The sequence below is a fragment of the Centroberyx affinis genome, unplaced genomic scaffold (genome assembly GCF_046629955.1).
Source record: "Centroberyx affinis isolate AG114_WGS23_722 - 3 ecotype Tasmania unplaced genomic scaffold, CSIRO-AGI_Caff_v1 ptg000969l_1, whole genome shotgun sequence".
Taxonomy (NCBI): Eukaryota; Metazoa; Chordata; class Actinopteri; order Beryciformes; family Berycidae; genus Centroberyx; species Centroberyx affinis.
The window spans coordinates 498,172-511,942 of NW_027279540.1; the positions used below are offsets into that span (position 1 = coordinate 498,172).

Sequence of the window (13,771 nt, forward strand, 5' to 3'; positions counted from 1 at the left end):
TGTTGGGTTTTTTACTGAAAGCAAACATTACCAACACTGTGGAGATTATGTCTTCCTCTCAACTTAAAACTTAGACTAATGTAAATTTGCAGAGATTATCACAAAGACATTATTTGGTGTGAATGCAGAGTTTGTGATAATTGACAAAAGGCTGAAATACACAAAAATACCCTTTTTTTTAGGTTTTCATGGGAATTTTTCCATGTTCTCATTGATGGTCTAAGGTCGGGGGGGTGTTGTTTTCATTTGTCGTGTTCATTGATCGTTTTCATTTATTGTTTCACAATGTGGGCGTCGTGAAGCCGTTTGAGACTAACTGTGATTAAGGGCTATACAAATACACTTGACTAGACTTTTTGTAGGCTCTGCAATCAAGGAACTGTCCACCAATTACACAGCTTCAAGCATCAGCGGGATAAGTGGGTGTGTCTTTATGTTAATGTATGTCAATAAGCATGCTGCCTGAACTAAACAAACCATGATTTACCAAAGAAAGCAACATTTATCAAAGCAAAGTTTCCCACATCTAGGCAACACACAGTATGAAGAATTTTATAATTAAGTCCTTAATTCTAATTAGAACATTAACTCTTATCTTGTGGAAAAACGTTGCCATGCCAAATTAAGATCTTCTTCACAAGCGAACAGAGTAGAATATAAGTAAGAGTAAAATAACAAGGAAAATAAAAATGTGTTTATTTTTAAATCCCAACATCAATATATGTAGCTAAACAAAAGAGTTAAAGGTCCATTAAAAGTCAAATCGAGTAGACATTTGTGTCTCATCACTTGAAGGGTTTCATTCCAAAACACTAGTTTGAAAAATCCTTTATGTTCATTGCTCAATAATTTAAAATACAGATTATGACAAGCTCTCCAATGTCAGTATTTTATAAGTAAGAGCCCTACCTAAAGGTTTTCCCATAGTTATTTTTTTTCTAGACAGCAATCCTTTTGTAAGACGAGGTGTCGCTTGTTTCAAATGGTGGATACCTCATTTTGAAACAAGACTCGTTCCATGTGGTTGCAGCTCTGCAGGCTAGACGGGACTGCATGTTGTTGTGTGTCTAAATGAATGCAAACATCCACCTGCAGAGCGACAGAGAGCTGACGTCACGGCCGCTGAGTCATGCAGCTTCAACCTTACACTCATTCTGCTATGGTACATGTGATGCTGTGACTTCAGCAAACAACCATGAAGAGAGAAGAAAGGAATCATCACTGTCTTATAAACAGGATTTTAATTTAATACTAGACACCAGAAAACTGCTGGTAAATGTTTGGCTGTGGCGAGAGAGTCAATTGTATGAGCCACTTTGGTAGGTATACAACCTGTGTTTGATCAATGTTTTTATTCTAAAAAACGACTTTGGCTGTTCCAAGTGAAATGCCTGGGGGAATTGTGAACCCATTAGCAAAGAAACAAAAAGAAAAAGTTCCATGTCCTGCTTGTTAAAGCAAAAACTAATGGCAGAAAATGAAGCAGAAAAATGGAGAGCGAGCTTTACATTCTTGTTTCTCATGAGTACAGTCTATTCAGGCCCTGTGAGGAGCGTCTGAATGTGTGTGTGAAGCCTCTCTCTTCATAATCACTGTACATCAGTGAATACATACAGAGTCTCGATCTGGTCAACACACTGAGAGCTTGTCGAACCTGTACACTCTGGACAAGGCAAGCTATGCCTTCTGCTCTCTCTCTAAGTTTATGCAGCAGAGAGCGAATCAAGGAAAAAACCACAGAAAACAGCAAAAGCACAAACTTCCAGGTGTTAAAACGTTCTATTCCCAGAATGGTGACTTTTAAACCTTCCGACTCAATCTCGACTCTTGCTTCACAAGGGGCTTTTAGTAAAGACAAAATAAAAACCTGGGTTGCCTAGAAACAAGCCCATCGACTGCTCCGACAATCCGCCCAAACAACTTGAGAGACCGGTTAGCTTTTACATGATATGGCAGGCGAATACAACCCTGACCCTGTGTTGCAAATGTTTTGCCTCAGACTGAGCCCCACACTTTTTCTTCATAACTACTACGGGTTCAACTACTACTTCTGTTCGGTGTATTGGTTATTTCTCCCCAGCCGGTGCAACCTTCGGAGTGCAGCGTTAGGGCGGTAATAACGAGCAGAAGAGGCCGCTGGCAGTTCTTGGAGAGAGGTAAAGTAGGTTAAAGTTTTATGGCGTTGATAATTGAGTCCAGTTGCTGAGGGCCTCGGAGAAGCTTCATGATTGCACGAAAAACGCACACAAGGGCAAAGACAGAGAAACAGACATGCACACATCACACAGAGAATCGCTGATTTCTTTGGAGCCATGAATGCCCTAGATGCATTGGCAGCATTCGAATTAAGCAGCTCAGAGACAGAGGAATCAAATGCGTTTCCATTACGGCACAAATATTCCATCTAGCCACTGTCATAATGACACTGTATGGCAGCATTATGGGGAAATATCAAATTAGGCTGTTTCATTTGGAGGACTGTTGTGCATTGCGAACAGCTTTGGAGATCAATTGAGCTGTTAGGTAATGAGCGGCAGCGGCCTGCTCTAATATACTCAGTAATGTTCTTTTGATTGCTTTGGTTAATTTCGCCCTGCCGTGCGGGGAAGGAGGCTGCTTTCTGTTGAACTCACTGCTCAGCTCTGGTTAGAGAGAAAAACGAGGAGTGGGCAGCATCGATACAGGAGCCAAAATCGTGGGAATAAAATGTGTAGAGTGACAATTTTCAGTGATCTGAATCAAAACAATCAAAATACATCAGTCCTCCAGAATTTGTGGAAAATGCCACTGTGCATGCATTATACATCACGACAACACTGTAACCTTCTGGTTTTATGCTGCAAATACAGACAAAATAATGTAGAAGAGAGGGCCAAGCTGAATAGGGCACAGTAAGTAACCTTCAGATGGAGAGTCAGTGATGTGTCTATGCTGAAGTGCGGGGAATCACAACACAGTATACCACTTTGCTCTCTAACAGCAAATCCTCTCACCGATGCGCCACTCTTGAACAAACTAAGAGGAACGCTCTGTCGCTCCACAGCAACACATACAGCTGCGACCATTTAATATGCTCCAAGTCACATTCATTTCTCTGCACCTCTTGCTCTCACAGAAAACGCTAACAAACCTGTCTAACCGCTGCTGCAATATGCTGCGCCACACTACTGCATGCCACGCCATCTGCCACATTTTGCTGTGCAGTGTGCATATTTATTTGCTGAAATCGGATTGCTCAGCATCCGCCTGATTTTGCAGAATCATCCGCACAATCATGGAAACAGATGTGGCCGTCAAATCAGGGTTTGTCACGACTGTTTTGTTATCATGTGGAGAGCCACTGTAGCTTTTTCCACTGGTAGACAGTCCACTGTTTAACTCTCTTACCTCTCCACATGGTCCAGGTTCCCTGATACGCCTAGCCCTCCGATGGTGTAGAGTTTCCCATCATACACCAGGCTGTTGTGTCTGCAGCGAGCCACGGTCATCCTGGACACCAGGTTCCAGTTGTCCAGCAGGGACATGTAGCACCACACATCCGCCACTGTCACGCCCGACTCTGTACCACCTGAAAATAAAGAGGGCTATCGATTCAGTACGACATACAGGGTAAATACGACTTACATGTATGTAGTCATATGTAGCAAGGAGGTAATGTATACACATCCAAACGCTTGACATAAAGTGGTAGGACAATGAAAAATAAAATAAAATGACAAATAAAAATAGTCTTGTTTCTTTGTCATACATACTGTATTGTATGCAATTTGACCCTAACCCTAGTGACAGTGGAGGACTATGTTAACAGACTGAAAGTTGTTTCTTACTGGGTTGAATAGTCAACCAACCAACAAAATTGTACTTGTTTCAGCATAGCAGCCTTCTTCAAAGCAGCTCTCTAAGCAATGTAATTTGACATGTAACACCAGCAGCGACTCAGTGACCCCCTTCCAAGTGTGAGGGAAGGTTACAGACCAGAGCTTGTTGATTGGCTAGCTAGCACACCTCTGATTTCCCCACTGGCTGCCCGACTCCCAGCAGACACATGCAGACCTGTTCCAATGCCCAAACACACATTTACATTTATATGAAAAGAGGGAGAGGAAAGGTACATGCAGGACGAATCCTGTTGCATTTCCACGGTGCAATGTCAAGGTCTGAGTACCGTGCAGGATTCCCACACAAATGGACCGTGGAGGGAGAAATTCACTCTACCTCTGGAGGAGGAACTTAAAGGTGGCTCATAGAGAGAGTCACAGAGTGCACAGTATGTCACTATGGAACAAAATAAACTGCAGAACACTGCAGCAACTGTAAAGCCAGACAGAAAAAAGTAAGTCCATGAAAACCTCAACAGAAGATAAATAGGACAGAAATTCTATAAAGAAAATAAAGTTTCTTTATAAAAAGTTTGTCCGTTCTTAAACCCTGTTATAAGTTGGGTTTCTATCCAAGTATTTTTGTGAATTATGATGTAGCGAAATAGAAAAGCTGAATGGAAATAGCAAAATTCTGTAAAATTTTGCCTATTAAACAAAGAAAAGGTTTTACGCTTATTGAAGCAGAAAATGTTTTTGTCGATCAAGAAATGATGCAAAACTTAACGATGGAAAAGCATTTCTTGAACAAATAATGATGTAGGCCGGTGAATGGTTCAATGGTTCATTGCACAACAGCAAAAAATTGGCTTTGGACATTCTGAAATGTTGTCTGCAAAATACCTGTCCACAATCAGAAATTCAGAAATGTCATACCTACTGACACTCCATGTATACGGTGCCCATCATGGTTTAATGACCATTAATTGGTGTATTAGAATTTTACTAAGTGCATTTCTTTGTATTCCTCTTCAGACGAAAGCATGAAGTATGCTCAACATTAGCTGACAAACAAGAACAATAGCAACTTGCCCAATGCTATCATTCAATCAATCAACTTCTTGAAAGGCTTTCCATTTTTCTGGTGGATGAGAGCCTAATTATTCACTTCAACCCAGCTGATGATAATGCACTTAATTTGCATATAATTTTTTCGTGACATTCAAAAGTTGGTGTAAAATTCGCTTGACAGTTGGAGGTAAACTAAATGACTCTAAATGACTGCGGCAGGAGTGGAGGCGGAGTGTGTGCCTCGGCTCACCTGACAGGTAGATGTTGTCTCCTGCTGAGATGACGCTGAAGAACTCGCGGTCGTAGAAGGGCAGGCTGGCCAGCGGGTACCACTTACTGTTCTGGGGGTTAAAACAGGTGACGGCCGTCAGGGAGCGCTGGTTCATCCCTATAGCCTGACGCCCTCCCACCAGAACGATCACCTCCGCCACACCTACGGGAGAAAGAGGCAAGGGGATGGAGAGAGGAGATGGTGGGAGTGGAGGAAGGAAGGAAGGAAGGAAAGAGGGAGTTTTAGGAAAGGTTTTCACCATAGTAAATGAGAGGCAAAATCAAATCAAAGGCTCTTTGGTGCTTGCAGTCACTAGCTCGCATAATGTTGCTGTGGCGTGCTGCCAAACGTTTCAGCATTCACGGTTTTCACTGCAAGGGATGAATTTTTATATATTTAATAATGTTATCATTAAAAAAAAAAAAAACTATGAGGCCATTCATATCCACAACATTTCTCCATACAAATAAGAACCTTGACATCCTGTATGGGCAAATTTACTGTAGAGCACCAAATAGCGCCAGTGCTAAACGGCTCGGCTGTTTTGAATTCAGCAGGCCTTGGCTGTCTCTGAGTCAATAAGCTTGCCGGGAAATGCAAAACAAAATGCAAAATAGAAAAGTTTCCTCTTGGTCACAGGAAACTCACTAGTGGGAAAAGTATAACTCAATTACCTAGACTGATGGACCTGCCACTCGTTTAGCTGCTGCCCGGTTTTCTTATTCTCCCCTCCCATAGATAATACAGGCGAAAAGCCCACACAATTACTTGCCTACACACACACACACACACACACACCAAGCACTTACACACCTACTGTGAAACATACAGCACGGCATGAGAGAATCGACAAATCAATAGGCTAGAATCAATTTGTGTACATTTGTGTGTGGAGATGTGTCTCATCTCATATACTCAGCCAAGGCCTTGTTTGATCAGCAAGATACTCAAACCACAATCAGTGCTCATCCATGTCTTAAGCATACTACTTCGCACCCCAGCCTCTATCCTCACACACTCACACACACATGCACAAATATACACACACACACACACACACACGCACACACAGTTGGTGGATAAAGACACCAGTGATCCAAAACACACAAACAGGTTGGCGGCCTGCCACATGCGTGTCTCAGGACCTCTCAGCCTTCAGCAGCAGGCTCCAGTGAGCAGGCAAGACGACAAGCCGCCAGACAGAAATGAGCTTTGTGTTTGTAAGCAGCAGGCAGGCAGAGGCAGGCGAGCTAGAGAGAGAGGGAGGGAGGGAGAGAGAGAGAGGGAGAGCGATAGGGAGAGATAAAAAGAGACAGTGTGAGTGAGAGAGAAAGAGGGAGAAAGGGAGAGACACAAAGGGAGAAGGAGAGACAGAGAGAGAGAGAGCAAAAGAGAGGGAGAGAGAGCTATTCTTCATACACTCCAAAGCGAGGCTAACCACTGGTTCATCTGCTTGGATCAATACTCTTCCACAGACACTCTCCTGACAGGCACATCCATAGGCGGGCCGTCTCTTCCTTCAGCTTCTTTCTTTTAAAACACTATCATCTTGTTTTTTTTTTTCCTCTCCCCTCTAAAGCAGCTTCCCTTTTTCTCCCTCTAAAGCTGGTAAAACACAGAGAGCTTTTCTTTAGGAAGAGGAAAAAAGGGTAGAGATAAAACATAAAATAACACAGTGGGCTTTGCTAGGCTGAGCAAATAGAAGGAGAAGTAAACATCGCCTCAGACATATCATGGACATACAGCTTAGACTTTGTGGATAGCATGAAGCTGGCTGGCTCTTTCCCTCGATATGGTTTTAAGAAGGTGTTCCTCTGCATTGGACCAACATGAGAGCGGCGACTCGCACAGAATCCTGACACTGTTGCTGTGAAGATGAAGGTCTGGTTTACGACCTAAAAATAGGACAGTAGTAACAAAAGCATGGTAGGCCCGGGGGATGTGGAAATGGCTGCCTTTTTTCGGCGGTGTGTGAATGATGCGCCGACTGGGAGAGGTGCTAAGAAAGATTTTAGTCCCATCATGGGCCCATTTCCACAGTTTCATGGCATCCTGACCCAGCCTCAAAGCCTCAGATGGCCCTCAAGACCTCCAACAGACCTTGGATATCCCGCTAATAAATGGGAGTCTAGTTTTATAGGACAGTTGGAGCGACTGCGGTTGTTCTTTGAATAAAAAGTGAGTGAAAACGGGCTCTTTCTCTTTCTTGCGAGCTTCCGACTATACCTACAGTCACACACATTAATTATACCGACTTTGTTCTGCTATTGTTCTTTGCCACAACCATTGTCATGATTAGTTTGCAGCTATTACAGTATGTGTTTGTACTCTTAATTATTTATTTCTCTTTATTACCCTTTGTTCTTTTAACTTTATTGGATTTTAAAAAGTTATAGCATTTTCTCTGACTTTTAGGATTACATTCTTCATCTCTTTTGTTCTCTTTTCTTTCATCCTATTAGTTGTTTCGCTTTATTGATACTGACGGTCTCCAATTTTACTTAGCGAAGTTATCTATGAGAGCCAGATGTGGGATTTTCTTTTTTCTCCCCCCATACCCATCATTGAACGTTCTTCCGTTTAATGTTCTTTTCACCATCTGTATTCCATCATATTACCGGTATGCAAAAATAAATACTAATGCAAATAAAACAATCTAAAAATGCTAAAATGGTAAAGAATTATCAGCGAAAACACATTAAAAAAGGGCGTTAAGGCCACCAAAAACTATTATGTTGGAAATAATAAATCTACTGAAGGTTTGTGGGGTATTTTCCTACATAGAATTGATCCCTCCCTTACTACAGCTACTTGGGCCCCCATACTGCCAATTAGGGAACTTAAGCAAATGCACATACTGGTTGTAGCTGAGAACAACCCTCAGCATGCCAAACTGTATGTCTATGCACATGCACGTGCGCGTATTATCACCTATAGCACCGATTGCGTTGTGCCAGGCTTTTTCTCTGTGCTGCTTTCCACTTGGCCGGACATGTCAGGCAGAGTCCACATCTGGGCGTCAGGCTGCAGCGTGGCTCTGACCCCTGAAGCCCCGGACACACTCACAACCTCACACCGCCCAACACCGGCCTGTCAGAACGCACCAACACAGGAGAGCAGCGCAGCCAACGGGGAGTCACGGCATCAGATCAGATGGTTTTGCGGGTGTGTTGCTCTGTCTCTGTCTGACTGTGTGTGTGTGTGCGTGCGTGTGTCTGTGTGCGTTTTCTCTGACAACAGGGCCGCACGGGGATGGCTGTCAGTCAGTCAGGGGCTTGATGGGAGTGGGGTGAAGGGATGAAGGGATGGAGGATCGAAGGATGGAGACGAGCGGGAGGGATGAAGGGATAACCGAGTTCCTGACAGCTCCTGTTTTTTTATAGGATTTTTTTTTTTTTTTTTCTGTTGGAGTTTATCCCCGTGGCAGAGTGGGGAGAAAAAGTCTCCTTGTTATTCCTGATTGTTATTAACCTTTATTTCTTTTATTTTAATTTTATTTATTACAGTTTTAAACCTTTATTTATACAAGGAATGTCGACTGAGCACACTTGCTCTTTTCCAGCAACACCCGGCTTCACGTCCATACACTATCAGTCAAAAGTTTGGACACAACTGATTGAATGTACTATGTTTTTCATTAAGTTAAAGCCATTTTGATCTAAAGGCTTATGCTTAAAATGCTTGAAATTTGTTTTTTGGACAAATATAAATAGTGAAGTTGATGCCTATGTAAGAATTTCTTTCCAAAGCCTTTGCCTTTCCATCAAGGCAAAGTGTTTAACACTTTCAATTTCATTTGTGTTATTTAATTGTTTTGATGTCTTTACAAATATTCTAAAATGTGAAAAATTTTGCAAATAAAGACAAATGCATGTCCAAACTTTTGACTGGTAGTGTAGTTACACAACATTCACATATGGGAGCTGCCCAGTACAACCACTAGTCTTCTACTGGTGACTGCTGAGCAGCTCTACTGGAGCAGCTGGGGGTTAAGTGCCTTTCTCACAAGCCCGCTTCTCTAACCTCCTGGCTACTGCCACCAACTTCTATTTTTAAAGGTCCATTATTCAAAATATTTATTTATTTTCAGAGATGGATTGTTATAGGAAAAAGAAGTCAATCAATTCTAACAAAAGCAAATGTCAGTATTCAGAAGCAACAGTGAGGGGTTACAAAAGATGCATTGTTCTGGATGCCAGCTGGTGCCACTAAGTCTTTGAAAGGGTCAATAGGTACTGTCCCACTGAAGTCCCCCATCCTGCATCCATGAATGCTGTAGGTTTTACAAAAAAAAAAAAATTATACCAGAAAAGTCGTGTCTCTAAAATAACTGATCACCAGACCGGCTCCGGACAACTGAAAAGAGAACAAAATTGGAATTCTCTAGACAAGTCTTCTCTGGGCAGCAAGCATGAAGCGTGGGACTTCTACAATGGCAACATCTGTATAGAGTCCAGTATTAAATCTCTCCACAGGAGGTTTCAGTTATTGGAGGCTGGGGCACTATTGGCCCAATAAAAAGTATGTGCTCTCGGGGATGGACAGGCTTGTGTAAGAGCTGAATCTCAAATTGCAGCTGATGCCCACCCACGGAGCGTGGCGTGTGCACAAACACCACCTGACAGTTTGTGCTTATTGCTTCCACCCGACTCCACTTCCGCTAAATGACTCCTATCTGTGACAGGAGCACCCCGCCCATGCTTTACCCCACGCCGGAACCAACTGGATTCTCACTGTGGAAGACACACACACACACACACATACACAGATTCACATGGACATAGAGTCGCTCTGGAAGAGGAGAGGTTGAGGGGAAGATGAAGAACAGATAGAACAGAACAGATAGATTCTTCCATTTCCTCTTCCCCTCAGCCACAATAGGCCTTCCTCTTCTTATCTCGGCTTGTTGTGTCTCTCCTTGCTCTCTGCCCCATGCTGTGACCCTGCTTTCCTTATTCCTCTTCTCTTTTACCCCACGGCCAACATCTCCCTCTTTCTCTCGCCCTCTCTCTCTCAAACCACAGTAGACTTTGTTCTCTCTCTCTCTCTCTCTCCAAGTCTTTCTCTCTAAAACCCCAGGAGTCTTTCCTCTCACCCTATCTTCTCTCTACTCCATCTCCCCTCAGCCTGTGCTTTCACCCCTCACACCTTTTCTCCAGCTGTTTCAACCTTCTTTTGACCCTTATTTAACAAGCCTTGCTTTGCTGCAGGAGCAGCCGGAGGGACGTGGTAGGGGTGGGTTGGGTGGAGTTGCACATTCCCACCTGGGAGTTGTTGAGCAGGACTGAAGTCACGGAGCGCCTCTACAGGATGAGTTTAAAGGTTAAGTGCATTGCTCAAGCGCACATCAGCTGTGCTATGGGAAAAGAGCAATGTGTATCACTGCAACCAACAATCTTCCTCCCACCAGCAGATTTCCTTGACTGTAAGTGGTTTTAGCTGGCAACCCCATGGGTGCCAGCTCGCTTCGTTAACATTAAGCCTACCGATGCCTCAATGAGTACAACAGAGCAGAGAAAAAAACATACAAATCCCAATCTTAAGGAGGTGCAGAACAGAATACAAAGCACAGAACAAAAGCATAGTGTGCAAACTGCAAATTCCTCCCAAAGTGTATAAATTTATTAACACCTACACACAGAATCTACAAAATATTAGGGGCATGTTCCTGATATTAAGCTGCAGTCTCTTTTGCACAATCCACATCTCAATTTTTCTCAACGCTTAAAAATCCTTCTCTTACTCGTCTGCTTCTCTTTATCTACATCTCCTCCTTTGTGATTGATGCAGATTTAATAAGGGAAATCAATACGGGATCATGGCTTTTACCTGGATTCACCTCATCAGTGTGCTTCATGAAAAGAGTAAGTGTCCCTAATATTTTGTTCAGTTCAAGCTCCTTGTTCTTCGTTAGTCATATGAAGAAGACGAAGTGTGTAAATGCTAATAAATGAGTCACATGTATAAGTGTAAATAAATTCATACACCCTGGGTGCGACTTGCAGTGAGTGTGCAGACTACTTTTATTCAATGAGTATCACAGCCACAGCGGCACTGCCAGTCTGTCTCTCAGGGCTTAGAGCCATTTATATCTCACTGCTGGTCCATAACCATTTCCTCTTATCTCAGTAGCTTCTCTCTATTCTCTCTCTCTCTTGCTTTCTTCTTCCTAATCCTATGATTTCTTTCCCAGGGTGCTAATTTGCTACGGTAAGGATCAGGGGGCCAAGGGCTCCCGTTAATGTCAGGGAGATACAATGTGTGCCTATGTGCATGTTTATAAGTATATGTGTGTGTGTGAATGTGTGTGTGTGTGTGCGTGCATGTGTGTGCGCGTGCGTGCAGTTGTGCATGTGTATATTCATCATTTGTCTCTGTATCTGTTAACCAGTGATTGGTAGCTGTGCTGGGTGGTGGAGACGAAGCTTTCTGTATCCTAACTGTCCCCAAACCATGTTGAAACTCTGCACTATTTGAATCTCATGCATTATAATTTGGTGGATTCAAATAACACATTTAAAATGTATGCTTGTGTGTGTGTGTGTGTGTGTGTGTGTGTGTGCGTGCGTGCGTGCCTGCATGTGTGTGTGTGTGTGTATCTGTGCACCCTGCTGTGTGGAGACTGCCAAGACTTCAGAATAACACAAGAGAAGAATGATTGGCAGCCGCCCACACACACACACACACACACACACACACACACACACACACAGTATAGAGTACACATACACACGCACACATAGAAACACACACGCAATCCACCCAGCCAAATCTGCCCAATCAGCACATGCAATGATACGGGCCTAACCAGGTTCACTACATCTGTTGAATATTGGATGAGGTTGAAGCAGCTTTACAAGCTTACAGGAGGGAGGTCAAAGAGCCAGATGTAGCGTGAGGGATGCTGAGGCCGATCTTGATCTTAACTTGTGTAACGGTAGTCTGTTTGGGTTTGACTGAGTCTATGTGTGGTGCACTGTGTGTGTGTGATGTGTGTGTTTGAGCACACCTCGTAATTCAGCTCTAGGAAGAGAATGAGCAAGTTTCCTGGCAACAGTCCAGATTGTTCCCTAGTCTTTCCCCCTCTCTCCCTCCCTCTCTCTCTCCCTCCCTCACTCCCTCTCCCTCTCTCCCTCCCTCCCCCTCTTTCTCTCCGTCCTTTCCCTCCTCCATGGTAGGAAATAGCTCCATCTGACAGTAGTCACTAGTCAAAAGGTCAAGCGGACGGAACCTTAATTTTCCCTGCAGCTCCTGCAGACACTCAGACCAGAGGTTATCTAATCTGGATTTACTGCCTCCATGTTACAGTTATGAGCTGAAATAGATGTGTTTGCTCGAGATTTCACTGATAAGCCGCAGGAATATCAAAATCTCAGCCTCCAATTCTCCAATGACTAGTTTCATCCAACTTTCTCTCTCTCTCTCTCACTCTCTCCTACAAATACCATCTCAGACTCCAGAAATAAAATCGGAGGAGGATCCGCTGAAGGGCACTCTTCACACAGAGTGATTAGACATTTCTGGCACATTCTCCAGTGTCCTGCTTTTCCAGTTTGAGGCGTAAAACAGAGTAATCTCACGCTACATTGGCTCTAGAAGACAAACCAGGCTGAATAATTACCCAGAGCGGGGCAATAATCAACAAAGTCCAGACAAAACGCAAAGCTTATAATTGTCTTTCCAAAACACTGACAGCCTCCCTGTTGCCATCTCTTCACTTAATGGTTAGCGTGGAGGCTGCGGAGCTGGAAAGAAAGATGACAAATAAATTCAATTATTCCATGAAAAAGAGGCATTGTCAATGTTGACGAGGAATCGTTAAGGAAACGTCGAGGCGATCGGCAAGACGGAGTGTGAAAAGATGCTGCGCCAGAAGCAGTAGGTGGCAGACTTGAGAGGAAAGTCATCCGATGATCTTTTCTGCTCTCCTTACAAGGTGTGAATCTTGCTCTCCTTCCTTTGCAGTGGTGGCGCTCACACTAACTCTCCGAGGAGCTGCTGGCCAACGGAGGTGTGAATGAGTAGATGAATGTCACGCCTACGGACCTCACACAACGGCCCGGTTTTATTGTCTTCTGCCTGTGGATATAAACCATGCCATTGTGTCGGCTAATCCAACAAAATCCAACGTTTTTAGACCACCAGGCTACCAGCACACGGTGTTTTATTTCTGCCTTGCCTTGGGCTGCAGGGATGTAACATGGTCAATAAGTTTTGATACCAACATTTCCAGGATAATTTGGGGAGCAATTTAAATCCTCCCGCAACACATTGCTGGGGCTCTGACCCTGGCTGTGAAAAATCTTGTTCTAGGGAGTTTTAAATGAAGTAATCTATACCTACGAACACAAATTCACTTATAATAAATCATCTCAGAGATCAAACGCTTGTTCAGAGATGCTGCAGTGAACCTGCTTTATACTGCAACTCTTATCTCTGTTGCTTCTGCTGCTGGTGTGTGTGCGTGTGCGTGTGTGTGTATACTTCACTTTTTTTTTTTGGCTTAGTACACGTGGACTTTTGATTACAGATGACAAAGTGGACCGAGAGAAAGAGGTGGAGAGAGAAAGGAGAGATTGCATAAGGCTCCCCTCCTCCGGTGTATGTATTA

At 43.5% G+C, this 13,771-nt stretch overlaps 1 protein-coding gene across 1 annotated transcript in view; it reads right to left on the bottom strand.

Moving 5' to 3' along the window:
- Positions 1-13,771, bottom strand: part of LOC139646276 (kelch-like protein 29) — a 197,188-nt gene that overhangs the window by 24,822 nt on the left and 158,595 nt on the right. Inside the window, exons 12-13 of the mRNA XM_071522256.1 lie at positions 5,140-5,322; positions 3,388-3,568 (exon numbers count right to left, since the gene is read on the bottom strand). Of these exons, the coding sequence (XP_071378357.1) occupies positions 3,388-3,568; positions 5,140-5,322 (364 nt within the window). The remainder of the gene's footprint in view (positions 1-3,387; positions 3,569-5,139; positions 5,323-13,771) is intronic.